The 26,980-nt window shown below is 45.5% G+C and overlaps 1 protein-coding gene across 3 annotated transcripts; it reads right to left on the minus strand.

Annotated features, from left to right (window-relative positions):
• On the minus strand, window positions 1–22,089 carry GPR63 (G protein-coupled receptor 63). Of its 3 annotated transcripts, XR_010308176.1 has the most exons (5): window positions 22,000–22,089; window positions 13,437–13,522; window positions 11,167–11,244; window positions 3,904–4,041; window positions 1–83 (listed from the first exon to the last, which is right to left on the minus strand). XR_010308176.1 is itself a non-coding variant. In XM_064170201.1 (4 exons), the coding sequence occupies exon 4, from the start codon at window positions 10,074–10,076 to the stop codon at window positions 8,829–8,831; it is 1,248 nt and encodes a 415-aa protein (XP_064026271.1). In that variant the 5' UTR covers window positions 10,077–10,220; window positions 11,167–11,244; window positions 13,437–13,522; window positions 22,000–22,089; the 3' UTR covers window positions 5,059–8,828. The 3 variants fall into 3 exon arrangements, 1 of the variants encoding a protein (XP_064026271.1); XR_010308175.1 differs by lacking the exon at window positions 1–83 and having other exon boundaries at window positions 3,653–4,041; XM_064170201.1 differs by lacking the exons at window positions 1–83; window positions 3,904–4,041 and adding an exon at window positions 5,059–10,220.
• Between the last annotated feature and the right edge of the window lie 4,891 nt (window positions 22,090–26,980).

The raw sequence follows: 26,980 nt of genomic DNA on the forward strand, positions 1-26,980 counted from the left end.
AGGCACTGTATCCTGCTTCTCAAACAGCCAGCAAGAGTAGGCAGAGTAGACACAAGAGGTGTTGAAGAGGTAATGCAGACAACCTGTGGGAGAAGCGTGGGCAGAGAAACCAGAGCTGGTGAGACATGAAAAGCCAGTGACACAGTGAGATGGAACTCACTTCTGCCAGGCTTTGCACTCAGCTGAAGCAAGCTGGAGGTGAATGGCTGTGTCTGAAGCCAGTGGAGACCAGAGGGAAAGCCAAGCAACCCGTGGTGGCCCTTTCAAGGAAAGAAGGCTTTTAAGGCTTACGTCTAATCCCACTGCCAGAACAGCAAAGCAATCGAGCTTCCCAGAAGCAAGGGAAAGGAAATTGAAGAATTCAAGCTGTAGTGTAATGAAATGTATTTTCCACCCACTTAGATCTCAGACTGTGATTCAGCACTGCATTTATGCACTTGCTGGAATGGAAGGGCATTGTGCTGCATCTAAATCAGATTTCTGAGCCAGTGGCAACAGATGGATCTCAAGAGAAAAACCACACAGTCAGGCATATAAAATAAGCAGATCTTTTTACCACCTCTGTGTCAGTGATGGTGTCATCCTGTCACTGCCACATCTAACGTGGCAGGTGACCTCTTGAAAAAGTGTGACACGGGGAAGGTAAAAACATCAAGACCAGAGGTTAGCTAATCTTGTAGCCTCAGAGTTTGTGCACAGTTTGCATCATCTGTCTGCCACTTTGACACACAGCATGTGCAGAGACTGCACTGGCAACCCAGGAGACCAAACAGTAAATGCTACCTCAAGGATGCTACCATAAAAGATTGCAGTCACAGACATCATTAAAAACTGATGGCAGCCACACACAATTATTTTTAAGGAAAGTTACTGTGGTATCAGGCTGAGAACCTTTCTGATTTTATTGTGTTAGTAATTTGTTACTAGAAGACAACTCTCTAATAAGGGAGCAAGGCAGTGGAAAGTCTCTTACATGTGATGATCTAAACAAAGAAAAAGCTTCATCCATGTGATCAGCTGCTCAGCTCTCCTGCGTGTGGTGCTTAGTATTTCCCTGACAGCAGCATTTCTTTTCTCACTCCTGCCTTGGGAAGTTCTGCACTCTCACTTGCTTTGTATTTGATTGTAGTGCTGGTACCACTCCAGTGATCGCCTGGAGGATGCACCTGAGGTAGACAAACGACTCCAGCTAAATACCAAACATTGCCTGTGGCCTCAAGCATAGGAATATTTAGTCCTGTAGAAGTCCAGCCTAGGTGGAGATATTAAAATGAACTAAATTTAGAGTTGCAGGTAAAGCAGAAAAGTTCAGTCATCAAAAGGCAAACCAGACCAGCCTACAAGTTAGGAAGCACTGATTAACTGTTTTGGTTTCTGAGACTTCCAGATATGGAAACTGCCACAGTCAAATACATTGCCACAATGCCATTCAAAGCTTAAAATGTGGCAAAAAGCAGCCACCTGCTCATCCTCAGCACCTGCTCAGGCACAATCTCTGGTGCAAACTTCTGCTCAGAAGTGCACAGAGGCAAACCAGCGACAGCTGCTTTGACCAGAATGTGCTCACTTTGGTTTTCATACCCAAGAAAATCTGTTTACAGGTTGCAGTTTTCAGAGAGCAGAGAATCTCTCTGGTGCCCTGCCCAGTAGTTATGACAAAGCAGTGCTCCTCATCTCGTTGTGCTTAGGTCACTGTTGGGCAGATCTACATAAAGACTCTCTCCAGTGGCTGTGCAAACTGCTTTATGGTGTCATAGTTGAGAAGAGCATCATACAATGCCACACCTGCTGGACACGGAAGGAAAAAAAACAGGTTTCTTTCACATCTGTTTCTCTGATTAGAAAATAAAAACTCTGTGAGGTGCTACAGGAAGTTTGGAATGTTTTTCTTCATCCAGTTTCACCCTTCATGAAGCAAAGCTACACAGGGTTAAGGTTACAGCAGCCTTGTGGAGCCGCTGCTATCCAGAGTTCTCATGGCAGCACTCTCCCTGAAGTGCAAACCTGGACAGATCTTCTGAAAGGTCTTCTTCAGATCAATCTGACTGGGGGGTCTCAGCTGGCTTTCCAAAAGCACATGGAACCCCACAGAATGGCAGGGGTTGGAAGGGGCCACTGGAGATCATCAAGTCCAAATCCCCTGACAAAGCAGGGTAAACTAGAGTAGGTCACAGGAACATATCTAAAGGGGTTTGGAATCTGTGCAGAGGAGAACTTCACAAACTCTCTGGGCAGCTGGTCTGGGCTTCTGCCACCCTCACAGCAAAGAAATTCCTCCTCACGTTGAGGTGGAACTTCTGTGTTCCAGTTTGTGCCTACCACCCCTTGTCCTATTCCAAGACGTGGAATGCACAGAAAGGGAGCTGAGGGCAGTCTTGGCCCTTTGCTTGCTGTCTTGCTGATTTTGGGGCGTGCTGCTGCCCAGAGACAAGCAGAGCTCCTGCAGCTGCCAGTCCCACTCCCGGTTCATTGGCTCTGCTGCTTGACACAATGTCCTTCTGCTTTCCACTCCTGCTGATGTGCAGCAGACCCTGGGCATGGTGCTGGCAAGGGTTTTATACTGGTATAACAGCTGGCTCAGGAATTCAGCAGAACTCTCCTGGCTGCATCCCTGCTGCAGGGTAGAGATCCAGCTGTGTGATTCTGTCGGCTTTAGTGGGAGTTGGGCCACAATACCTGAGCACAAATGAGTTCACCTGTACCTTCCCAGAGCTGATGTTCATGCACAGCACCACGCTGGACAGCCCTTGCAGACAACCCTTTTGGTGAGGTTGGAACAGGAACATCAATCAGCACTGGTACTGGTGGTAGCTTGTTAGAGCTTGGAAAGAGCTCTTAGAAACTCATCTTGCCTCACCTACAGACCTGCTGGGAATAACACCACATGCTATGGCATTTGACAGTCCTCCTTCGGTCTATTAACACAGCACTAGGTTAGAGCAACCTGGACTGTGCTCTGCAGTCCCACAGTACATCACTGTGACTGCTGCAACAGTCATGCACCACAGCTCATCACAGTCTCTGTGTTGTTCCTTTATTTAGGTCCCAATCTGTGAGAACAAGTCTCTGTAGGTGGAATTGAAAGGCAGATTTGCTGAAGGTATTAAAAATATCCTTGGAAGGAAAGAGAGAAATGCTGCTAGATGCATCTTGGAGCTAAGAGAAGAACCTTTAGGCAATTTTCTCTGTGCTGTATTCTACAAAACAATATCTCATACCTGTATTGTAACAGAGTGTGGTATAGAACAGTCTAATGGTAAGTACAGTTTACTCACAATACAAACACTAGATCCAGAATCTGAGAGTAGCAACATTAAGAACAATCACCAGGCTGGAATCTTTGCCTTGCGTTTGTAACAACTGAGTTGGCAGTGATGCCAACAGACAACACTCAACAACCAGGTACACACAAAATAAATGGAGCAAGTTACTGAAAGGAAGCAAAATGTGCTGAGTCCTGAACAAGGGGTGAGAGGAGTGCCTTGCTAGGCCTGCTGTGAGAATCCCACCGCAGAATCTGTCACCCAGAAATGTGGGGTCCTTTGTGAGCTTTAAGTAATGTCCTAGTGGATAGGAACAAGATGCTTATTAATTCTGTTGCCCACACTTAACCAGAAGCAGGAAAGAAGCAAGATGACACAACATGGGCAGTCAACATTGGAACTAAAGCAATCTTTATAGCTCTGAGAAGAGAGGACTGGTGCACATTCACAACACAGTGGGAATGCTGTGTGAGATACCTCATTTCTCTGCCCACACAGGGCTTGATTTAGTAAAACCGTAGTATAAGCATCATGGAATAATCACAGTGTGGTTCTGTGCTTTTCTCTTTCTAAAACAAGCATGACCATGGTAATAAATCACATCTGAAAAGACAAGGAAAAAGCACAAGCCCCATCTTACCACACCCTGGAGATGCAGAATTTGCCCCTCAGCCAAATCTACCCTCCTTGGGAGTCATTGGAAGCAGGTGGGCATTTTTGGAGAATGACTCAAAAGAAGTTTCTTGGCTAGAAGGGATGATTCACCACTTGGAGGTACCTAGGGAGCACAGAGGGGTAGCTGAGGTTAGATGCCTGACTCATTGATGCTGAAAGTTAGGTCAAATGCTTTCCCTTGGTCAAGCTGTGGTGCATCTCTGCACCATCTCTGTGGTGTATCTGAGCAGAGGCTGAACCCAGCTTTAAGTCCATAGTGATATGATGGTGATAAGGTTTGTGCTGATCCTTTGCTTCAATAGGAGTTTTTTCATTAGTCGAGTAGCAGCTCTCAAGTCTGCTCTACACTGAAACAGGAGAAATAAAAGACCAAGTTATTGAAGGTGGAAGGGTAACACATTCTAGCTGAACAATGCTACATCTTGGTGTAGGTGCTCTGGCACAAAAGCAGGCTGGTCCAGTTCCTTCAGACAAATTAGACCAAGCTAAGGCAAATTTACTTTAGCTGGAGAAAACCCACACCATGGCTACAGTTCTAATATGCACTTTTTCCAGGGCAGTTATCACCAGAAATCACAGAGACTGTAAGTGGAGTCTGACTTTAGAAAGTGTCTCTATCATCTCAAAAAGTTACTCCTAGAGACTTTCTGCTAAATCATTAGCAAGATGACAAGTGCCTCCAGAAGAGCCAAGATGCTGAACATGTTTCATTCTACTAGTGATCCACCACTCACAAGCATGCAGTACTTGAGTCATGAGGGTCACTGTCCAGCACTGAAGCAACTCAGACCACGCAGCTCCAGTGGTGTTTTGTGTGTTGCACACCGTGGCCTTCATTACTCAGGCCTCGCCGAAATGTAGCATTGGCAGCAGGTTTAGGAAAGCTGTTTTCTTTTTAGGCTGTCTCTTTTGCTGGATAGTACTGCATTTGTTTCAGGTATACTGACACCTCAGAAATTCTTTACACAAGAAACATTTGGTTTGTCTTACCCAAACCCATCTAAAGCAGGCAAACAAGTTTGGTTATTTCATACACAGGTAGAGTATTTGAAACGCTGAAGTTGGGCACTCCATCCAAGGGACCTGTGACTGCACAAAGAAATCCTACAGACCTGCTACGTTTCTGGGGGATGTTCATGTTTATTTGTTATTGTTTCTCAGGCATTTTCACAGGTGTAATATGTACAGAGGAGACAATGCCATCCTACCTAACAGCTTGTTTTAAAACAGAAATTCAAGGTTTCTTGACATCGTAAAGTGACCGCTCCTCAAAAAGAGCATCAAAGCAGCTCACCACAGCAAGCAGTGGCTCCTGGAAAACTGGACCCAAGAGACTCCCCTACTCTTCCAACCATAACAAAGTTGTGCTCTGACCTTTTATTTTTCACACAAAAATAAATCAAAATCACTTTCAAGGAGGACACTGTTGAAAGAATGGAGGATTAAAAATCGTCAACAGCTGCAGAAATACCACTGAAATCTTAGAGTTGTTTATGCAAATGCCCAAGAAAATAGGAAAGTGTAAACCACAGTAACAGAATGCAGTAAGAAGCAAAACAAGTTTCTTTTCTATATGCATAAATATTTTTACACGAGGAACAAGAAATGTCAAAAATACACAATTTTTGAGTACAAAAGAATTATTTTAGCATTAGATTTGTACAAGTGAGACCTGTGTAAGCAGCATGCTTGGACAGAATTAATTAAATTGCAACATAATTCAAAATACATTCATTTCAGACCCTCCATACCAAAGGTTTCTGAAAATGTGACACGAGGGAAGAGAGCTGAGTAACAAGTAGCATTTCTGGGCAAGGAGGAAATTAGAACTTCCCACTAGAACAGAGGAGTATCAATGTCAACATTTAGAATCCTTGGTCCTGGCCAAGCCCACTAAAATGCCTTGGTAGCCCCAGTCCTGCCAACATGTGTTTTACCACTCCAAATGCCAGCATGGTTATGCTGATCTTTGCAGAATCACCCAAAGACTGAGCAGCTCAGTGGCCTTCAATGTGGTCCTGGGCCTTTGGCTGCCATCGTCAAGGCACTGCTGCAAAGACAGCATGTCAGACACAATGGGCCCCAATGGGCCTGCAAACACAGCACACTCTCAGGACATTTCTGTGCCATCTTGCTTCTCCTCTGAACACCTTTTTGTTCACTGTATGCTCTGATCACCTCTACAGTCTCTGGGCAATGTGAATGCTGCAGCACTAGGTGAGTCACTTCTGAATCTGGACCACACACTTTGGGTTTCTTTCTCCAAGTATCAGCAGGTGCAGTGGGAACCCTGCTACAGTCGGGGTAAACAGTCGATTATCAAGACAAACTAACTTTCCTTGATGCCTGCAATATCTACTTCATCCACTACTTACTGGAGATTATGAAATCCCCACAAAATACTTGCCTCCCCAGAAGGTAACTCCACTCACTTTCCTCTACTACTCATTTTCTTTCCTTCCTGAATTACTGTTTTACAGCATTCATTTAAACTTCTTACATGATAGCTCTGGAAGACAGCAAAAACGCCTGCTCCTGTCAGCTCAGACAGTGCATGCTCTCACTCTGTTACATTAGCTGTAAGCACAATTTTGCTGCTTTCAGAGACAAACAGGCATGACAGCTCTGGAGCAGAAAATCCGTGCTAACCAGGTCCTAAACTTCCGCTATCAATGTAAATGCAATTAAGAAACACAACGTACTGAAAAGACTCAGTAAAACACTGCTCTGCAACAGAACGCCTCTACTGCCACTCATTCTGATAGAATAATCCAGATCACCATCACTGGAGCTGATAAGGACATAAGTAACATCACTGCTGTCTGGGTGCCTTTACAAGTACCCCACAAAGCCAGTTAGCATCTTAAAAAAAAAAAGAGAGAAGCTACTATATTCAAAGTGGTTTCTTTATTACTCCTAAAACGTAACGATTGCCAACAGTTTTACTGATAGCTGTCAATGAGAAGAACAGAGATAACTGTTAAATCAGTTCTTCAATGAAGACCTAAATAAAGTCTGGAGTGTGACTGTTTGGCTGGCCTCAGGAAGCAACCGTTTCCTAGACATCCACACAGAACAGGGCACTTCCCTCATGAGAGAAAAGCTCTGTACAGTGTGGACAGCACAAAACAAGTAACATTGCTATTATTTGTTCCTCGGGTAAAAGAACAATGAACAGGTTCCTATGCTTTGGGGTAACGAAAGAGATGAGAGCTAGAGAAGCTCAGACCTTAGCCCTGGATGCTAAGGTTGCTGTACACTGATTCTCCTTAGCTTGGTCACAGACAGCCCCAAGAAGCAAGGACACACAAATTCTGCAGGCACTCCTCCCTAGCATCACAGCAACTGGAGATCTCATTGCAAAGCCCAAACCCAAGTCTTAATTTTACTTACCTCACAATTCAATATTTAGCTGATGAAAAGAAATAAAATACCTTGAGTGTGGATTGCTACACTCAGTACATGTCTTTCTGCTTTCCAGGCAGGTATTGAGGCAACCTGGCAATCAGAAAGGTTGTTTGGCATTTCAAGGAGAGCAGCTGATACCTAACAGAGAACAGAAGAGTTAAGCCCTGGAGGCTGCAGGCACTATAGAGGAAAAGGGGCAATGAAAAATCAATGTGAAGTAGAATTGGAGGGAAAAGGGGAATTCAGCTCACATCTCAGGCAAGCTCTGCTGGTCACCTCATACTTGTTATTATCAGCTTGTGGTTTCACTCCAGTACTTACACTGGAAAACAAGCAAGGTGGAGATTTTCTTCCCAGTCATTCCTATGCAGGCCAAGTCCCAGCCTCAACTAGGACTCATGCCATTTGTTTACTGCTTTATCCTGCTCCTTCTCACTCCTCCCCAGCAAAGGCCTGACAGCCTGACCTGGGCAGCATGGAGAACTCAGCCTCACTCCAGTTCCCAGCACAAACAGTGCTACAGCAACATAGTGCAGGCCCACAAACTCAGGTAGGTTTTCAGGTGTATCCTCAGTTTGGAGAGCTTGCAATAGCCCAAAGTGTCAGCACAGCCACCCTTTCCCATGTGACAATTTTCACCTGAACTCTGTTTTTCTAAATCTTGTCAGCCTAAACCTTGAGGCATGTTTTCCTTGCTTGCTTTCCCTCTCACTCCTCCATCTTCATCTTCCCACTCCCCTGGTAACTGAGCAGTCGCTGCTCCCTTTGATCAGTTCTAGAAACCCAGCAGGTCTCTGGCCACATGTGCAACTATACCAACCTCTGCTACTACCCTCTTAGAGCTTACATTGGGCTTTCACTGAAATCCACCAACACAACAAATAGTGATGATGATAGTAATACCCCTTTGATACAAAACAAAATATTGCAACGAACAAATTTCATGGCAAATTTTGTAAAGTGCACAAAAACATTACTGGAAATTAATAAAAAAGTTTCCTAATGTCACCATGAGAACTTCTGAAATAGTGTTAAAATTAAATAGAAGTGATCCAAGGAGACTTTTTGGCTCCAATGTATTGGCAGACAGCAGCAGCATTTCCAGAAAAATGACACCAACTCAATATCCTGTATCTTAGCAGCATAAAGAGTCCCTATGATTAGATGCAAGTGCAGGCCTAGTAAGCATAAACCTGACAGAACGTTATAAATGTAGTTTTCCTTTAAAAGAATGGATTTCCATGGAATCCTAGAGGTAACATTTGTTGTTTTGCTTACTCACCTTCTGGCAGTAAACCCAGCTATAATCAACTGCTTTCCCTCCACCTTCCCTCCCAACATTGCACAGAGTACTGGAAAACATAATCAAGTTCTAAGGTATGGCCGCAGGGAAGGAGCTGTATTAAACAAACCCAAGTTTAACCTAAAGACTAAACCCAAACGACCCCAGAAAGTAACAATCCCTGTCCAGCAAGGGCAGCCTCACACCACCGACCGGTGCTCCCCACACACGTAGATGGTGCTGGGCCGGATGCGCCGCCTTGTGTGGCCGGGGAGCTGCGGCAGGAACTTGCAGTATTTGGGCATCAAGTCCAGGCATGCATCGTGAAACTTCTTAATCCTCCAGTAGTAAATCAGCGGGTTCAGTGCAGACTTGAGGTAGCAGAGCCAAAGGAGCCAAGTGCTTATCTCAAAAAAGTTGTGCTTGTAGTAGAAGTGGCTGTTGAATGTGGCAATAAGGCTGTAAGTGGTGAAGGGTGCCCAACAGACTATGAAGACCAGGAACAAAATCAGGATGGTTGTGAAGGCACGAGTTTTAAAGCTCATATCAATATTCATCTGAAAAGGTCTCTGTAAGCTCATGAGACCAAGTTTGCTGGCCTGGCTGAGGCATATGCTGTCAGGGTGGCTATGGATACGCACCGCGTTGTGGCGGACAGTGTTGAGTATGCCCATGAAAGAATACAGCATCACCAGGAATGGGATGAAGAAAGAAATCAGCAAGATAACTATCACGTAGGCTTGGTACCCCGGGCTTGAGGAGTAGCCAAAAACACACTGAGGTGCTCTCGAGGGTATCTGCAGGTTTGGATTCCCTATTGCCAAGGGAAAAGCAATGATGAAGGATGCTGCCCAGGAAATCACAATGAGGATCTTTGCACGGCAAGGGTTCAGCTTAACTTGCCTCTGAACTATGATAAGGAATCGGTCGATACTAATAATAAGCAGAATGGCAACCCCTTCTATGACAAAGAGCCAGAAGAACATGGCAGAGACTCTGCAGAATATATCCCCAAAAATCCACTGAGTGGTAATGATTGTTACCAGAGCAAAAGGCATGTTCAGCATTGCCAGCAGCATGTCTGCAAAAGCCAGGCTTGCCAAGAGGATGTTAATTGCAGATCTCATCGCTGCCTTCTGGTAGACCATGAGACAGACAACAAAGTTGCCGAGGAAAGAAATCAACAGGATAAATATCATAGCAGCAGAAAGCATGATCTGGAGGGGCAAAGTCAAGCTCCTGAAAACTTCTTGTGACGGCAGGACAGCTGTCGTGTTCACCAGAAGAGCACCTCCCGCAGTGGTGAGGACATATCTCAGTGGAGCTGTTGTGCCACTGCGAAGCAGGGACTGGGGAGGGGTAGAATTCGTATAGGCATTTTCATAAACAATAAAAGTAGCATTGGAGGTCCCAGAGTGGGCCAGCGTCAACACTGGGGAGAAAACCATTGCTTCAGGAGAAAGGAATGCTGAACCAAAGGTCTTCAAGGCATTTCATCTTGTGCAGGCAGTATGTTATTCCTGGTTATTTGACAAATCAAAATTCACCATCTGAAAGCATCAAAGTTCTTAAATTCATGTCAGTGTTTCCATCTGAAAAAGAAGAATAACTTAGAGAAACAAAGACTCTCTGAAACCAGTGGGAAGCAAACCGATGCCACACTTAATGAGGAAAGGGTTCTCAATACATATTTACACTTTAGGTCAACTCGATTTACTTCAGCATTGGTTACGCAAGTGTCATAGTATTTGGTGAGGTCTTTCTCGCACAGATCCTACTGTAGCCTTGCGATCACTGTACAACACTCTCACTCTCCAGGCTGTTTTCTATTATAACCTGGACCAGAAAACATTTTTGTTTGAAAACAAACTTTACTGATTAAGAGTGAACAAATCAAATCAGTAGAGTACCATAGGATGATCTGGGTGGAAGGGACCTTAAAGATCATCTCATTCCACAGGCAGGGAGACCATCCATACTGAAGTCTCGTAACTGTAAAACTAAGGTCACGATTTTGTTCTGATATTGCCTACACTTGGAAACTTCAATAGCATTTCCAAATAGCTGCAGCAGTGTCAATATCACCTTTCTGCTGTTTGGTAAGCACTGCAAAGCCTACCTGAGCTAGCCTCCAGAATCCTGGGTTCCATGGCAGGAAAGACATGCAAAACATCCTAACCTGTCATTAATTATTAAATATCTTGTTCCCAAGATTAAAGCACTCTCCACTTAATCCATGCACTGACTGACTCATACCAAGCTGTAGGAAACCATCTCTCCTTCAGCCACTGTATCACTTCTTCCTGCAGCATGGGAGAGAGAAGTTCTCTTTAAAGTCTTTATCACTGACCTGGACAAGGGGATTGAGTGCAATCTCAGTAGCCAAAACTCTTCTTTCTTTGGTCATTACAAACCTTTCCTTTACTAAGCTTCTTTAATGTATCTGTTAGAATAAAATCTGTAGCCAACAGCAGAAAAGTTAACACAGCTTTCCAGGATAAATCGGCAAGGATTTAGTAATGAACTGGAAAATCTCACCCAAAGTTCCACTGAGGTTTATGACTCCACAAGGCAGAAACACTGAAGAGGGGAGGAAGCAGTAGCGTTCTGCAAAGACTGCAAAAGAGCAGAAATTCAAGAAGTAATTCTGGATCTAAGATTAGATCCCCAGGGCAGCTCAGTATGCACTAAGACAAAATTAACTTTTGCATATCTGATTGTTTTTGACAATATTCCTCCACCAAGGCTCTAAAGGGAACTAATCTGCCATGAGATAAATGCAAAGCTCCCTCACAGGCAATAATCAGTTTAAAATCAGGAAGAAAATAGGAATCTAGTTCTGCAATGAAAAGAAAAGGTCCCTAGAATGATCCTACAAAGCAAATCTGTACTGGTATCCAAGATCTTCAACCTGCAGGGAGGAAAATGCAAATGAGAACTGCAACATTTGCTGCTCATGAACATGAACCATTTAAGCAATTCAATAAAAGCAAAGGTCAACTATGAAGAGCTACAGAAGGATCTCACGACAGCTGGTGACAAGCTAAAAGATTGCCTGATAAAACTTGATGTTGCTAGAGGTAAAGCTACACATGCGTAGACAAAAAGAATGATCTGCACAGTAACAGATGATAAACCAAGATATTCGAGTTCTGATAGTCTGCTCTCAAAACATCAGCCAAGTGTTCAGAGTTCTTGGCTCTCACCATCCCAGCTCTCTAAGCAAACAGCTACCTCCTACCTTCTGCTTTCTCCCCAGTGTAAAGCTTCTATGCTTTTCTGTGGCACCTAGCCAAGTGCTTCAAGTGCTCCCACAAGCATTATCACAGACTCAACCAGGTTGGAAGAGACCTCCAAGATCAGCCAGTCCAACATAGCACCCAGCCCTATCCAACCAACCAGACCATGGCACTAAATGCCCCATCCAGTCTTTTCTTGAACATCTTCAGGGACAGTGACTCCACCACCTCCCCGGGCAGCCCATTCCAATGCCAATCACTCTTTCTGCCAACAACTTCCTCCTGACATTCAGCCTAGACCTGCCTTGGCACAACTTGAGGTTGTGTCCCCTTTTTCTGATGCTGGTTGCCTGGGAGAAGAGACCAGCCCCACAAGGCTACAACTTCCCTTCAGGTAGTTGTAGACAGCAATGAGGTCTGCCCTGAGCCTTCTCTTCTGCAGGCTGCACACCCCCAGCTCCCTCAGCCTCTCCTCACAGGGCTGTGCTCCAGACCCCTCCCCAGCCTTGCTGCCCTTCTCTAGGCACGTTCCAGTATCTCAACATCTCTCCTGAACTCAGGAGCCCAGAACTGGACACAGCACTCTAGGTGTGGCCTGACCAGTGTTGAGTTCAGAGGAAGAATAACCTCCCTTGTCCTGCTGGTTACACTGTTCCTGATCCAGGTCAGGATGCCATTGGCTCTTCTGCCCACCTGGGCACACTGCTGGCTCATCTTCAGCTACTATTTACCAGCACCCCCACCTCCCTCTCTGCCTGGCTGCTCTCCAGCCACTGCTTCCCCAGCCTGTAGCACTGCTTGGGGTTGTTGTGGCCAAAGTGTAGAACCCTGCAGCAGGGACAATGTTCTGGCTCACCTAATCGTGCCCCTTCAGGTTTTGGGTTTAGTATCTGTTTACATACCTTAAAATTTGAAACTGATCAAATACACTGCATGAGCACACAACCCATAAAACTACTCACAAGAGGCACTAGTTTAATTTAGGAATTTTTCCTTTTTTTCCCCCACTCTATAAACACCACTATGGCAAATTTCACAGGACAGTATTGTGGGAAACAGCCACCTCTACTTTGGATCATCGAGTACAACTAATTGCCCTCTTGAGGATATTTCTTTCTGTCCTTAATTTAGAAAGCCATTAACTGCCAAGAAATGTCCGTCATGAGAATCATTATTACTATTCTAAACGACAAATACACAAAATGTAAAGAATAATTCCTATTTTCTCAGCCCTTGGGAGAAATCATATTCTCTATTTGTAAATCATGTGAAGACTTCAGCAGTTCTATGTTCATTTCTAGTACTGCCACAGTGTTCCTCTTGACCTGTAACTTTCCCACTAATTCAGTGGTCTTCTTAACAGTATCCAACTGAATACCATAATACTGAGGACTAAACACTGAGGATATTGCTGAAAACATACTCTCTAAATTCCTAGCTGCTGCCTAGTTGTTAACATCACAAGTGAGCATCTCCCTAAATGCTTGGTTTCCTCAATTTTAAGTGGCCTTGAGATCATACAATCAATACACGTCAGTTTGACAAATAAAAGCACCCAAAAAGACATACCAGTGCAGACAGGCTCCCATGAAGAGCAGGAATCATAAGTCATCTTGTGCTGCTGTGTTCAACAAAGCACTGCCTTCCCAAGTAGCCTGGCCAGAAACAAACAAACAAAAAAAAAATAGTCACATATTTACACTTGGGGCAGGATAGGATGAGAAATACACAAGTTTTTTCATGTAATAAAACTATTTTTAATGGGAGAGGCAGAAGATGCTGTTTCCTTACAAAAGGCAGCTTGTGTGTCCCTTCCTTGCAGGAGGGATAGACCTTAAACAGGATTAAAGCATCTAGATTCCACCAAGCCAAAGGGATCCTCCAGCTACTCCATTTCTGGAGCATAAGAATCTCACCATTTAATACCAACACTTGCCAGAACTGAAATAGCAGAACTAAAACCTTAAACAACTTTAAACCTAAAAATATTTTCCAGGCTAGAGGTTTCAAAACTACTCTGAAATGTTTGGAGTATACCACTGCTTTGCAACTGAGTCATGACCCACATGTAGGCTGACAGTGCTTGGGGCAATGCAGTAAGTCCAGTCTAATACAATAAATGCCACCCAAACCTGGAGGGCAGAGCTACAGTGCACTTATTGCCATCTCTGCAGCGACCTCTGCTCCTAGCTTGCTGAAAAGCCCAGGCAGAGTTCTCTGTAGTGTACTCTAAATACCATCTGAAGCACTGCATGCTGAGAAGGTTGAACGCTGCTGGAACAGGGACTCATTTTCCAGGTGTTTTACTGAAAGTTTCATTTCAATGCAGCAAACAGAGCATGGCAATTCCACTGACCACTGCACAGAGTGAATCCCTCCTTAGACTTCCTTTTTGTATTTTGCTCACAAACATTCTTTGCTTGGCAAGTTGTTACCGTTCCCAGTCTTACAAAGGCCTTTCCAGATCTCTTCATCACAGTAGCGGTTAAAGTAAGCTTCCGAAGCCCTATAGACTCAACCACTGTTCATTGTCCTCCCAAACCATTCTTCTATTCATTTTCTTCTACATAAACATGGGCTGTGAAACTCAGGCATGTTCAGTCCATGCCAGTCTCATTTTGAATAGATAAGCCCCCAGAATAACAGCACTGAAAACAGTTAAAGCCACTTGCTTGTGTGCTTGAATTGACACCCTTGTCTGCATGGGATACAACTGCAAACCAGCAGAGCAGACTCTTCCCTTAGCAAAAGACAACACAAAAGCCTATCTGCTATCACCAGGGCTTGCTGGGAGCAGTTCTACATCTGTCTCAACAAAGCCTGTCGTGCCTTTTATCTCAAACCCCAGCTTACACAATGCTGAGGACATGGACACCAGCACCTTCTCTAGCACTGCAGTTTCCAAGCCCATCAAGCTGCAAAGCAGGGGCTTTAACAAGGCTCTGAACAGCAAAGCCAGCCATGTGAAACAGGCTCACTCCTTCAGCTCTTACCCTGCAGAGCTAGGCAAGCAGCAGCAGAGGATTCACGTCCTACCCATAGGCATCTGAATGTCTAAGGGCTGCAGATTTCAAGCTGCTCAGCACTCTTCCTGCCTTCTCCTTGCCCTGTCAATTCAGCCTACCAACAGCACTGGTTGATGTCTGTCTTCTAGGCTTAGCTTAGTTAAGTATCCCTGCAGCTACATGCTTAGCTAGGATGGCTCAGCTGTGCTTGGGATGAAATAAAAGCCAGAATCCTGCTGGCAATAACTCTGGTTTGGAAACCTGACACATTTTCAGCAAAGCATTAGAAAAAAGGACCAAGGTCCTGGGCAGAGCAACTATCAAAACCATAATTCCCTTACTCTGAGTAACTCCACGTACGTAACTCATGCGGGTATAGTAGATTTTAACCAGCTTACCTATGAACTTCAGAACCTGCATGTCCACCAGATCTCTAAAGGCTCCTTTCTTCTCCATGTACTTTGAAGAATCTCAACTTACTTCCTCGTCACAGTTTTCCAGCAGGTTTATCCTGCTACCAGGTCTTTGTTACACCATTATCTGTGCACTGAGTAGCATTTTCAGTGATTATTTTTGGATCTTTCTGTACAGCTCTTGTCAGTTTTCTAATTTTAACAGTAATTTTTTGTTCAGTAACCCACATATGAGGTGGTCTCAGTGGGAAGTTAAGGTACCTTTTACAAATACTGGCAAAACAATGAAAATTAGCAAACCATAACATGCAGGAAATTAACTTCTCATTGCATCATCAATCTATCTACCCACCTAAATGAGTTTAAAATACCAGCTTTCCAGCAGCCTGATGTTCCAGGGACACTCAGCGGCCACTTCATTTATAGTCTGTTTCCTTAGCAACACAATAATCCATCTGGCTGCAGAAAGCTAAATTTCCAAATCATGTCCTCCTGTACACCGGAAATAGGCTCAGAAACAGTTTTATTTTAAACAGCACACAGTCGTCACAATGAGTGAGCTGCAGATGAATCTGGGAAGGCAGTAATGTTCTTCACACACAGAGAGACTCTCCCTGCTCCAGCCTGAACAAGTGATTCAAACACTGAGCCTTTCAGCTCCCAGGTGTCACAAGAGCATCTCTTTCTGACAAGAAACAGAGCTGCTGAAGACCTAAGTCCTGGCTCCCAGATGCTGATATCTTGTACCTCATCTTCAGCAAGTTTCAGAAATCAAAACATTACTCTCATCTTCGTTTCCTCAAACCCAGCTGAGGAAGCCTTCACAACTGCACGAGGTCAGCTAAGACTTCTCCAAGAGAAGTGATCCGAAAGAGCTGGAATGCAATGGGATCAGTGGCAGCCAGAAGAGACCCACGGAAGGTGACTGCATTACAAAGTGAGTCGCTCTCTATTCACTCTTCAGGGCTTTGCATCTAGCACTACAAATACCATCCCTACGAAGGAAAATGCAAATCCGGTCCCATCAACAATGCTGTTAAGAGCATAAACAGCACAAATTCAAAATACTCAGGGAAGTCAACTCAGGGTCTAGGAAGTAACCAGTGATGCCCAAGTACTGCAGCCAAGAGAAGACAGAGCTGGGTAACACCAGGCCTCTATCAGCAGGATGGACACCACTGACAACAGCAGAATGTCCAGCAACCCCAGCACTCTGCACCCGCTTCTGTCCTGCCTTAACTGCTGGCTCAGGTGCCCTGCTAAGGATCAGTGTGCTCTGGAGCTTGCCAGAAGCCCACAGGCACCATAAGGGAATCGAGATCTTGCACCTTCTTCATTGCTTCAAAGTGTGAACTCTTGGAAGACCGCCAAAGGGACCGGTCTGTGCCTGAGCCAGTGCCAAATTTGTGCTCATTTCTACTGGCATCAAGGAGTGAGGAGTCCAGTGAGTTATTCAGATAGCTGCACACCCCGGAAGAGAGGCAGACTTTGAAAGCTGAGGGGACACAAGAGAGAACCCACAGGGACTGCTGTGTCTGCAGCTCCTCAGGTTGCAGTGCACCACAGAGACATTTTGTCAAGTCCACCATCTGTAGGGGTCCTGAAGCATGAATTCAACCCAGTTCGTTTGGATCTAGCAGCTTATCAGCAGAAATGCTGTTACCTAAAATTTTGTGCTTTGATTTGCCATCTCCAGAAAAGATAAATGCTTTTGGAACTTGCCTTATCTTATAGAAATGAAGGGAGTGGGGAGAGAAAGTCTCCTAATTTCAGCCAGCAAATGCACTGAGTCTCATCTCTATTCTCATAACAAATGCAACAGAAATTTCTCATGGCACATGCCGTGATGCCAGTAAGGAATAGTTCAGCCTCTCCCTCCAACATGCCTTTGAGAGCCAGTATTAAATGTTGCCAACTTTCCTTCAAATGTCACCTCCTAACCATAAGCAACGCACTTGGAGCCTGAGCAGGCATGCTGAACAAATTCAATAGTATGAAGGATAAAATCAACTGCTTGGCTCCACCAGTTCATGAAACCTCAAGTCAGAAATACTAGATGTGGGACACTCCATTGCTACTCTGTAGGATGGACAGCTCCTCTCCAGGCTAAATACAGACTTTCCCAAAGCAATCAAGACAAGTACACAAAGGTCTGGGGCAGCGGCGTGCTGGTGTGTCCATCTGAGAGAACAGAGCTGCAAACACGACACATGCTTCCCTTCAGCATTTCGTGGCAGGTCATGGGCTAGACAGGGGAAGCTGGGATGTTGCTGACAAGATATTTTTTACTTTGTTTCTCAAAATCGGTTTTAGTAAGATTAAAGACAGGAAATCTGTGTACAAATAGAATTTGAAATCCTTATCTATGCTTTGGAGTTCAGGTATGGAAGAGCACATACAGTTGGTGACACATGAATCAGCACACCACGTGCTCCTCGTGCTCCTGCATGTAAAACCATATCCACAAACACCATGTAAGACTCCAGAAAAAGTCTAGAGAAAATTCAGGAGTGGCATCTGTCAGAGTCTAAATCCAAATGACCAAGTGACACAAGGCTTGTTGAAGTACTAGTTACTGAAGAACCCTACTCACTCAACACATCACACATTTTCAGATTACTGTGGAGAAGAAAAAGTGATCTCTATTTTTCACAAGATCTTTATACCACATGAACCTTGTACAGTCCTCTGAAAGGGACAATTTTGTGAATTACCGGTGCAGAAAACTCACAGCAATGACCGCTTTGAGTAGCATCAGGTTTTGAAGCTCTGAGGAGGCACAAGGCAGGGTTATTATTTTGCAATGGGACTTAAAATAGTATTTTTTCTCCTGCTTTGTTGTAGTCTTCCCCTTGTGCTCAAACAAACCCAAACTGAGCATCTCATTTGTTAACTTCTATCATTTTTTTTCCCTTTTCCTGATTTTACAATGAGAAGACAGCTTGCACAAGACAGCGAGATAAGGAAGATCATTTACTGTTTCTGAAGAAGGGAGGCATTATGAGGATGAATACTGCCACAGACAACGCACACCAAAGCAAAGCATTAGGCACTCAGAATGTGTTGTACATAACAAATATGATCACACACTGAATAATGACAAGAAAAGAAAGGACTATGAAGGTGCTCACTGAGGATTAACCTTATCTAAGTGGAGCTGTCCTAAAAGCTGGAGAGCATGGCTAATAGCCACTGAGACTCTCACAACACAAAGCAGAGCGGCAGTGAGAAGTCACTCAGACATAGGTGGGATAAACTGCTTTCTGGACAGGCTTATTTTTCTCCACTGTCTGTGTCAGTGCCCGGAAGTCAGCTTCAAGGATATCAACTAAGGGGAAAAAAACAAAGGGAAAATTACATGCCCCAAAACTATGCAAAGAAACAAATGCTACTAAGGTTTGAAAGTCAAACTCTGAAGACTTGAGAAGGAACAGGCATGGAACTTTAATTAAACACTGATACAGGCTTTAGCCACGTGACTGAATACTCCTTATCCAGGCAGAATTCAGCTTATTTTAGAAGGTCCAGTGCTCACCAAGACGAGCAACTGTTCAAAACCTTGCCTTTTTCCCCCAATTAATGTATGTCACCATATTTAATCAACAATTCAACCCCTGTTTTGGTATGTCCAAGGAGGAGAAACATCCAGGAAGAGATGTGAAACTCATAACCATGCAGTAACTGTGGCTGTCCAATCTGTTATCCTAAGTGTTCTGAAGAAAAATCATATCCTGGATAGCATAAAGCAGAGCTGTCAAAGCCTGCATTATCACCACTTCACAGCTTTACATTCTGAAACATTTTCATGCTTATGTGGTCTTAACAATATGCTTTTACTACAGATCTAGACTGAGATAAATCATGTCACAGTGATGCAAGAGATTCTTCTCAGCGCTATTCAAACCAGAGGGACTCCCCAGACACTTCAGCATGTGCAAAAGCATTTTAACATTTCACTGCATCGGTGTGTTCACCTCAGGGCCAGAAGGAAAGCTCCTCCTTCTGCTGAAACACATATTGAAATCTCTCGTGAAATACGAATCTTAATGTTGAGGCTTGCTTCAGTTGCAATTTGCTGGAATTTCCCTGAGGCAAGCCACCCGTTCAGTGAAGTACTTTAAAAGCCCTCCCATCACATCTGGAGGGCTTAGGTGAGCATCGAAGCATTATCCTCAGCTGAAAAAGAGGCAGCTAAACACTTTTCCTACTTCAGTTCAAACTACAACAGTAGCCAGATTAGCAAACTGGTGGCTGACAGCATATGTAGAGTTAAAAAGGCTCTATTTGACATGTCTGTGAGAGGCAGTGTGACCTGACAGAGCAGTTTCCCACCAGAGACTCCAGTTGTCGATTCAAATCTAGGATGCCTTAGACAGCCACAGATCTCGTCTCACTTCCCTCACTTGTAACAATCAAGTCTGATATCCTGTAGAGTTGCTCTGGAGCAAATTTACGAGACTTATGAACTTAACTACAGACACCAACAGCCATGGAGCAAGCAGAGTGTACAAGGCGGGTGCACCACTGCGTTACTGAGCCCAACAGTGAGACACTGTTCCGAAGCACACGGTACAGAAACTGTGTCAAATGTACCATGGTGTTGGTCACCATCCGACCAGATAGGCACTGAGCAGGGCCAGAGACCAGAGGGATTTATTTCAGATGTCTAGTCTAGGAATTCTAACAAGCTAGTAACCCCTCCAGACATCCAGAGTAATCTTCAGAGCATTCAAAAAAAACCCAACCAAAAAACCACAAATACAAATACAAACCCACAAACTTCCTCTGACCAACCTGTCACTTGCAGATAAGCAATTAAAACAGCAGCAAAGCAGCATGAGAATGCAGGCCACAGATGTGCACACCCAGACACGGGGGCTGCTCACGGACATGCTCTATCAGGGGTACATTTCCAAAGAAGCAGAACAAGCCGCGGGAGCCTTTCCCTGATCCTGCTCACCTCTCCCTTATGGGCAGGTGGGGAAGCACAAGTGGAAAAGAGAACAGCCCTGGCAGTTCGAAGCACTGGCCTGTGAAATCAGCATTTCATAGCGCCAGCGATCCAGTACAGGGAAATTAGCTATGGCTGAGCAGAGAATTCAGAGGGGCTACTGACTATTGCTGAGACACTGTGTCCATACCAGCAAATCAAGCAATGCCAGGAACCATTCTCTGGAAGTGGAACTCCAAACTGCTGAATGCTCTCCAGGCTTCATTTGCTATTACTCTTAGAGGAAGCCTTTCAAAGTGACACATGCAAGGAAGCACAGTCTGAACAGCATCACCTGCTCCAAGCTGTCAACACCCCACAGCAGACATGAGAAGTAGAAATGAGTAGAACTCCCCTTCCAGTCTTCTCTGAGCAGGCAGACTTGGCATATAATCTAATATGCACAGTCTCATTTATTTGCTCAGTTTAAAAAAGTAATAATAGCTGCTTAAAATATGCTCCTACAATAAAGACATTGTTTAGCAAATGAGTCATGCAAAATAGTGTAAGGATCTGGGTTTCTGCATGCTGAGCATTTGGCAGTAAATATTTGACATGAAAGTTATTTACAGGCTATTATTATTATAGTTACTAGTCATTTCCAGATTTGCTCCTGTAGACTAACAATCTGATCACTAGCGAGTCTGTTATCCTGAAACATAGTTATTGCACTGTTGGCAAATACACTTCCACAACAGATAACTGTGCAAATGTATCTGACACCTGACAGCACACAACTGCTCTGTGTGATCAGTGCTTTTTGCAGTCTCTGCAATTTCAGGTATCTAGCAATAGCCTCCTGAAAAATGCCCGTGTTGTGACCAGTGCCCCTGCTGCCTTTGCTCTTGCGTTCCAAAGGAGCTGTCCCATGGAAAACACACTGTAAGACCTGTGCCAGGGCTTCACATGCACGTTTTCGGCCAGGATAAATAGTTTTGCCTACCAATCCTGGGCATGGCTCTCACTTGTCCGCTGCACCCAGCCCTCACCGTTTCAAAGAGACATGTCACCTGTATGCAAATCCCTGTGCTTGCGAAAGCTTTCGTGTCCAAGGAAAGCTTCACGACAGGCTGGGTCGCGCACATACAAGTCAGGCTACACCACACTGACTGACTTAAACATCAAGTGTGCAGAGAACCATGTGGAACACCCCAGCAAAAACCACAGACTGAAGCAGATGAAAAGCGATAAGGATTTTCAAGGCGAGACGGCCCTTTTCCCCAGGGGCGACTCCCCACATCAGCCCCAGGGGCAGCGCACAGCCAGTACCGCCCCCCCCCGGAGTACCCCGCGGTAGCCGGGCGGCTGCGCTGCGCGGGGAGTTGCGAGGATCGCGGCCCGCTGCCGTCCCGCAAGCCAGCCCCGCAACGCCTCACGGGCCCCGCTCTGCCCCCGCCCGCAGCCGCCGTCGAGCCCCCTCGCCAATGCCCGCCAACGGCCCTCGCAGCGGGAGCGCCCGTGCCCAGCCAGCCTCCTCGGTCCCCGAGCCGGCCTGCCCACGAACACAGCTGCGCGGCTGGGGGACGCGGCAGGACCCCTGCAGTGATCCTGCGGGGCTAGAGCGTCCTCCTGTCCGTGGGATCGCAGCGGTAGGAACCGGGGCAGCCGTGCATGGTCCTCGGCGGCCGCCGCTGCAACTCTGTCCCTTCCTGCCACCCCTGGGATCACGAGCAGCCGCAGCCCGGCGCCTCGGATCTGGTGCCAGCCGCGGCGCCTCGCCTCACCTCACGGCGTGGCCGGTGCCCCACGGAGCTCGGAGCGGAATGAGCTCGGCCTGAGCCCATCCCTCTGTTAAGTTTCCTGCCATCGCGCCGGCCGAGGAGAACAAAAGCTTCAAAGCCGAGAGCAGGAAGAGGAGGCGGAAGGGCAGCGCAAGCAGAGGAGTGCAGGGCATTGTTCGCCCCCTGCCACCGACTCTCGGCCGTCAGCCCGCTCAGCGCCACCTGCCCATCTGCCTCGGCAGCGGCTCTGCCCCACGGCAGCGCCGCAGGACCGCCGGGCACAGCAGCGGGCAGGCGAACCAGCGCCCCCCAGCCGCTCGCCCGTCCCGCCCGCCGCAGCCACAGCGGGCCCCGCCCGTGGCTCCTCCTCCCGGGTGTGTGCGCAGGCCACGGCCCGGCGGTTCTGGCGGCTGTCGGGGCTGGCAGCGGCGGCCAGGCGTGCTTGGGTCGGATCTGAACTCTACGCCGAGCACCTACGGCCGAGGAGGCTCTGTTCGCTGGCAGCGTGCTGTAGGCTGCTCCTGTAAGGCAGGAGACGCTGCAATGAAAATGCAGGTAGCAGAGCTGCATCTGAAGGCAGCAGGGACAAGTGCGGGGGCTCTGCGCCTCCTGGCAGGCAGGGACACGAATAGGCGCTCGATAGCGGTGCACTGCTCGCCTACGCGAAGGGACGGCTGGGCTGGGTGATCTCCGAGGTCCCTTCCAGCCGCTGCCGTGCTCTGATTCTGTGGAACGCAACATAAAGCACCTCTAAAAGCTGTTGTCTTCATGTACACAGTTTGTGCGGGTGATTCTTAAGAGCCAGGCGAGCCTTCGTGTGTCCTGCACAGCTCAGCTGTCCAGGAGGAAAGTTGGCCAGAATCTGGCTGGCCAAAGGCTCTGGAGGCTTTGTCTAGCGTGGCAGTGACAAGACACATTGATTCAGTTTGAAACCCTCAGATACTATCGCTGCACTCCATCTTGTGGAAGGGGCAACGACACATATTTTAAAATAATCCTATAGTGGTCTTTTGAGTTATTAAACCTAAGAATGCCTGCTTTTTATTGCCAGAGCAACTAACTGCAAATAGCAGTGATACAAGAGCTGTTTAATGATGAATCTACCTAATTGCACTCAGTGGACTTGTGTGAATGTCCCTCAGGTTTAGGTATGAGCCTCACATCTCCTTTGTTTTGGATAGGAGCTCTAAGAAATCGTTGGAAGGGTGCAATTTGTAGAGAAACAAAAGCAGAAGGGAATTTCTAGGCAACCTAGGTGAGGTTGCCAAGTGACACCCCAGGTTTGGGAGAGCCTCCATAAAGCTGCAGGTGGAGCAGGGATGGTGATCTGTGAGTACCTGTGGCTGGGGCAAAGGCTCTGCCACACAGGATTGCTCTGTGGGGAGATGACAGGTTTGGGTTTGTTAATATCCCAGGCAAAGGGATATTAAGTTCTGCAACTGCCTTTTGTGGCTTGTGACCCTTTCCCCCTCAATGTTCAGTCCTGCTTCCGGAAATCAGATTAGGCAAAGGCATATTCACAAGTTTGTGTCTGGCGGATGCAGACAAAATGGAGCAACTTCTCTGGATTCACAGCTATAGAAAGGTTAACCTCATAATAGTTGCCCTAGGACAAGCTTGAAAATAAAGCCATTTAACTGTAATGATTAACTTAAAATACAATGGGCTAGTTATTCCAGCTGATCCTTGGGCAGAAGTAAGGAGGTTTTCTTGAGGAAAGACTGCAGCAAAGCTTAGCCAAAAGCAGGTCCTGTGCAAGCAGAAATTAGACGAAAATTCTGTTGTACAAATGAGGATTCTCTGAATTGCCTCAGCCCAGAAGCAACTTCCACAAGGAGGCTAAATCTGGTCAGTGAACGTTTTCCAGAGCTCCCCTCTTTTCAGCCCTGCGGGTCGTGCAGCACGGAGCAGCGGCGCTGGGCCATGCCTCCTCCTGGCTCTCCAGGGAAGGGACTAGCACAGCACGGGGCTCCGTGGGCTCCTGCTCCTGGAAGTGCCAAGGCTGCTGTGTAACTGCTCGCAGGACCTTGGAGCTGGTGTCTCCTCCCTGTGCAGACAGGCTTCCACTGCTGAGGTGACATTAAAGGCAGGGAATCTTGGTTGCCTTCAGTGCTTGGTAGCTTTTCCAGGCTCTTTGGTCATTTTCCTAGAGCAGTGATTGATCCCTTCAGCACCTTGCTGATTGCATTAAATTTTTGTTGTTGTTATTACAGTGTAAGTAACATAATGCTGGTGCTAATCCACTTGGTGTTCAGCTGTCAGAACTCTTGAAATAGTCATCAGTTGAAGGCATTTCAGCATTATGCAGACTTTTCTGGATTATTTTCGTATATATGACATTGAACTCTGTCCAGTGGTGATTTTCAGTACAGTATGTGAAAACTCAGAGCAAATGGGCAGGCTTTTTAATGAAACCTTTAGTATTTTTTGAAGGGAAATCAGTACACAACCTGAACACTCTTCAGCTTTTACTAAAATTCAGCCTTGCACGTTTTGGTTGGTTTTTTTTTTCATAGAATCATAGAATCAACCACATTGGAAGAGACCTCCAAGATCATCTAGTCCAACCTATATTTTCTTACAGACCAGGCCAAAAAGTAATGTTGGGGTGAGGGTAGTGAGGAAGTCTTCCCTCAAACGAAAAGTCTGCTTTTTCAGAATGTTGAATGTTAATGATAAAAAGATGCAATTAGATTACTTTTTCCTAACAGTAACAATAAAACATGAAATGAACAGAACAAAAATTGGATGTTGAAAGATTTCATATTTGCACTTATGTTGTTAAGCACTAAGTTGTTTACAGCCCCAAAAGACTCCTGAGTTTCACAGCTGGCTCTGAACTCAGTGCCCTGAAGAAAAAGAGGACTTCAAAATCTAGACTCTGCTATATACAACATATAACTGCCCCCAAAGTGTCATCCTTTTTGTCTGCTTTCTCTTTGTAGTAGGATTAATTTGAAGATGTGAAAAAACACAGCACAGTGTGATGAGGAAGGGATAGTACCAAGGTCTGGCCTTGGTGGAGTTCGTTATGTGCTTAAAGTTTCTGTTTTGTACTGCCCACATATGGAACACAAGCAAGCTCATCACAGTCACTGCAGTGAGTGAAGAAAGAGTGGGTGAGAGTAAGATGAAAATCAGGCTGCTATTTTGAAATGGAAATACATGATATTTATCTGGGAATTGATGCAGAAGGCTTGTGAATTTGAGATGAATTTGAAATGTTGCATAAAATGCTTTTGTACCTTTCCCTAGAAATGTGAGGTCCTCTAGAGCTGGTTTTGCAGTGAAGCAAATATCCAAGAGTCACTTCCTCAATGCTTCAGTATTTTGTTTCTAACCTGTTTCTATTCTGAGAGGAAGAGAGAAAAAAGAAAGCAGTTGAGCAAAATTTGTCATTGCTAAGCAAGCTTGAGCTAATTTGTGATGTGATTTCTGGTATCACCCTGCATTCAGCATCCTTTGTCTTCCCTTTTGGCTATCTGACTGCCACTGATGTGATTCTTCTTATTTCTTATAGCAAAAAGGAAAAGATGTTCAACCAGCCTCATAATTTTACCTTCCTCTGAAACGTCATTTGCTGCTTCAGTTGCTGCTGTTTGCATTTGAAGCAAGGTAAACCAAAACTCTGCTGCACCTGTGCACCCCGAGGAAAAAGTGTCCGAGGAAAATGTAGCATTCAGCTTCCAGTCTGTAAGAGCCTGAAGTGCTGGGCTGTAACTTAAGTCCTTCATCAGCTACTATAATTTCAGAAGCTTTTGGAAGTGGAGGGCATGCCATGGAATAGTCTCCAAAGTGGTATTTTGCCCTTGAAACTCAGCTCTGAGAATTATGGCTCTTCATCTCATATCCCAGTTTTAAGGAAGGAACGAGACTTCATTTAGACTGCCCCATAAGGGTGCCAGCCAACCTCCCCACCTCCCCTGGCAGTTACTCTGCTGGATACTATCTGATGTGTCCTAGTAGGTAAAAGGAGGTCTTACCTGATAGATTTTTAGGGGGCAAGGTTATAGACTATCCAAAGAATAAGTAAAATGTCATTTTAAAAATGAATAATTTGATGCTGTTCTATTCCTAAGAATGATGATTGCTGGGGAGAGAGTTTAACCTGCAAACCTCTGTCCTCTCAGAGCAGCTCTGTGCTACTAAAAGTAAACATGTTTGAAGAAGGATCTTTTGCTGATCATCTGCACACTCCTTTCCCTTTTTGTCTTCAAACAGACCAGCTGATACCAGCTCTGACTGGCTTTTTCTTTTGTACAGCAAAGGTGTCTTTTAACCCATAAACCTGGAAAAATAACCCCATCTTTTTTTTCACTTCAGATCATGTTTACTGAAGCATATTTCTCCTGATTGCTCCAGGTGAAGTCCTTTCTAATATTGTGATTGATACCTATAAATACACAGGCAGTGAGATGGCAATTGCCAAGGAGGGAGAAGAGCTATGAATAAATTCAAACTTGAAATTTAGGCTACTTCTAATCATTAGAAGAATTGAGTTCTGGAACAGCTCTTCAGCAGAAGCCACAGTGGGATGAACTCTTTTCAGGATAAAGGTAACATCTGTGATTTCCAGCTCTGCCAATGTAGTCGGAAGGCTGTAAGACAGCCTGGAGACTTTTTCCTTTGTGCAGAACAACCAGAAAAAAACAATCCTGAATTCTACAGCCTAAGCATCCTACTGTCTCTCTAGGGACATAGCTACAGCTCTGCCTTGGGGATCAAAAGGAGAAACCCCACATTTTACTCTGCTACACCTGGTCTGTGCAGGGAGAGAGCTCTTGCTGAGTGGTGGATTTGTGTTAAATAACTTGTGTCAAAGTATCTATGGAGGTTTTTAACATGACTGCTTTTCTGCCGGAGGGCACTGTCACCAGAGCTGAGATGGCAAAAGGGATCCATAACTGCTTTTTATTTGCTTCAGCAAAAGGGCAGCCCTTTGGCAACTCAAACCACATAAAAGCAGTTGGTGAAACAACGCCAG

This window comes from Pogoniulus pusillus, chromosome 33 (assembly GCF_015220805.1).
Source record: "Pogoniulus pusillus isolate bPogPus1 chromosome 33, bPogPus1.pri, whole genome shotgun sequence".
Classification (NCBI taxonomy): Eukaryota; Metazoa; Chordata; class Aves; order Piciformes; family Lybiidae; genus Pogoniulus; species Pogoniulus pusillus.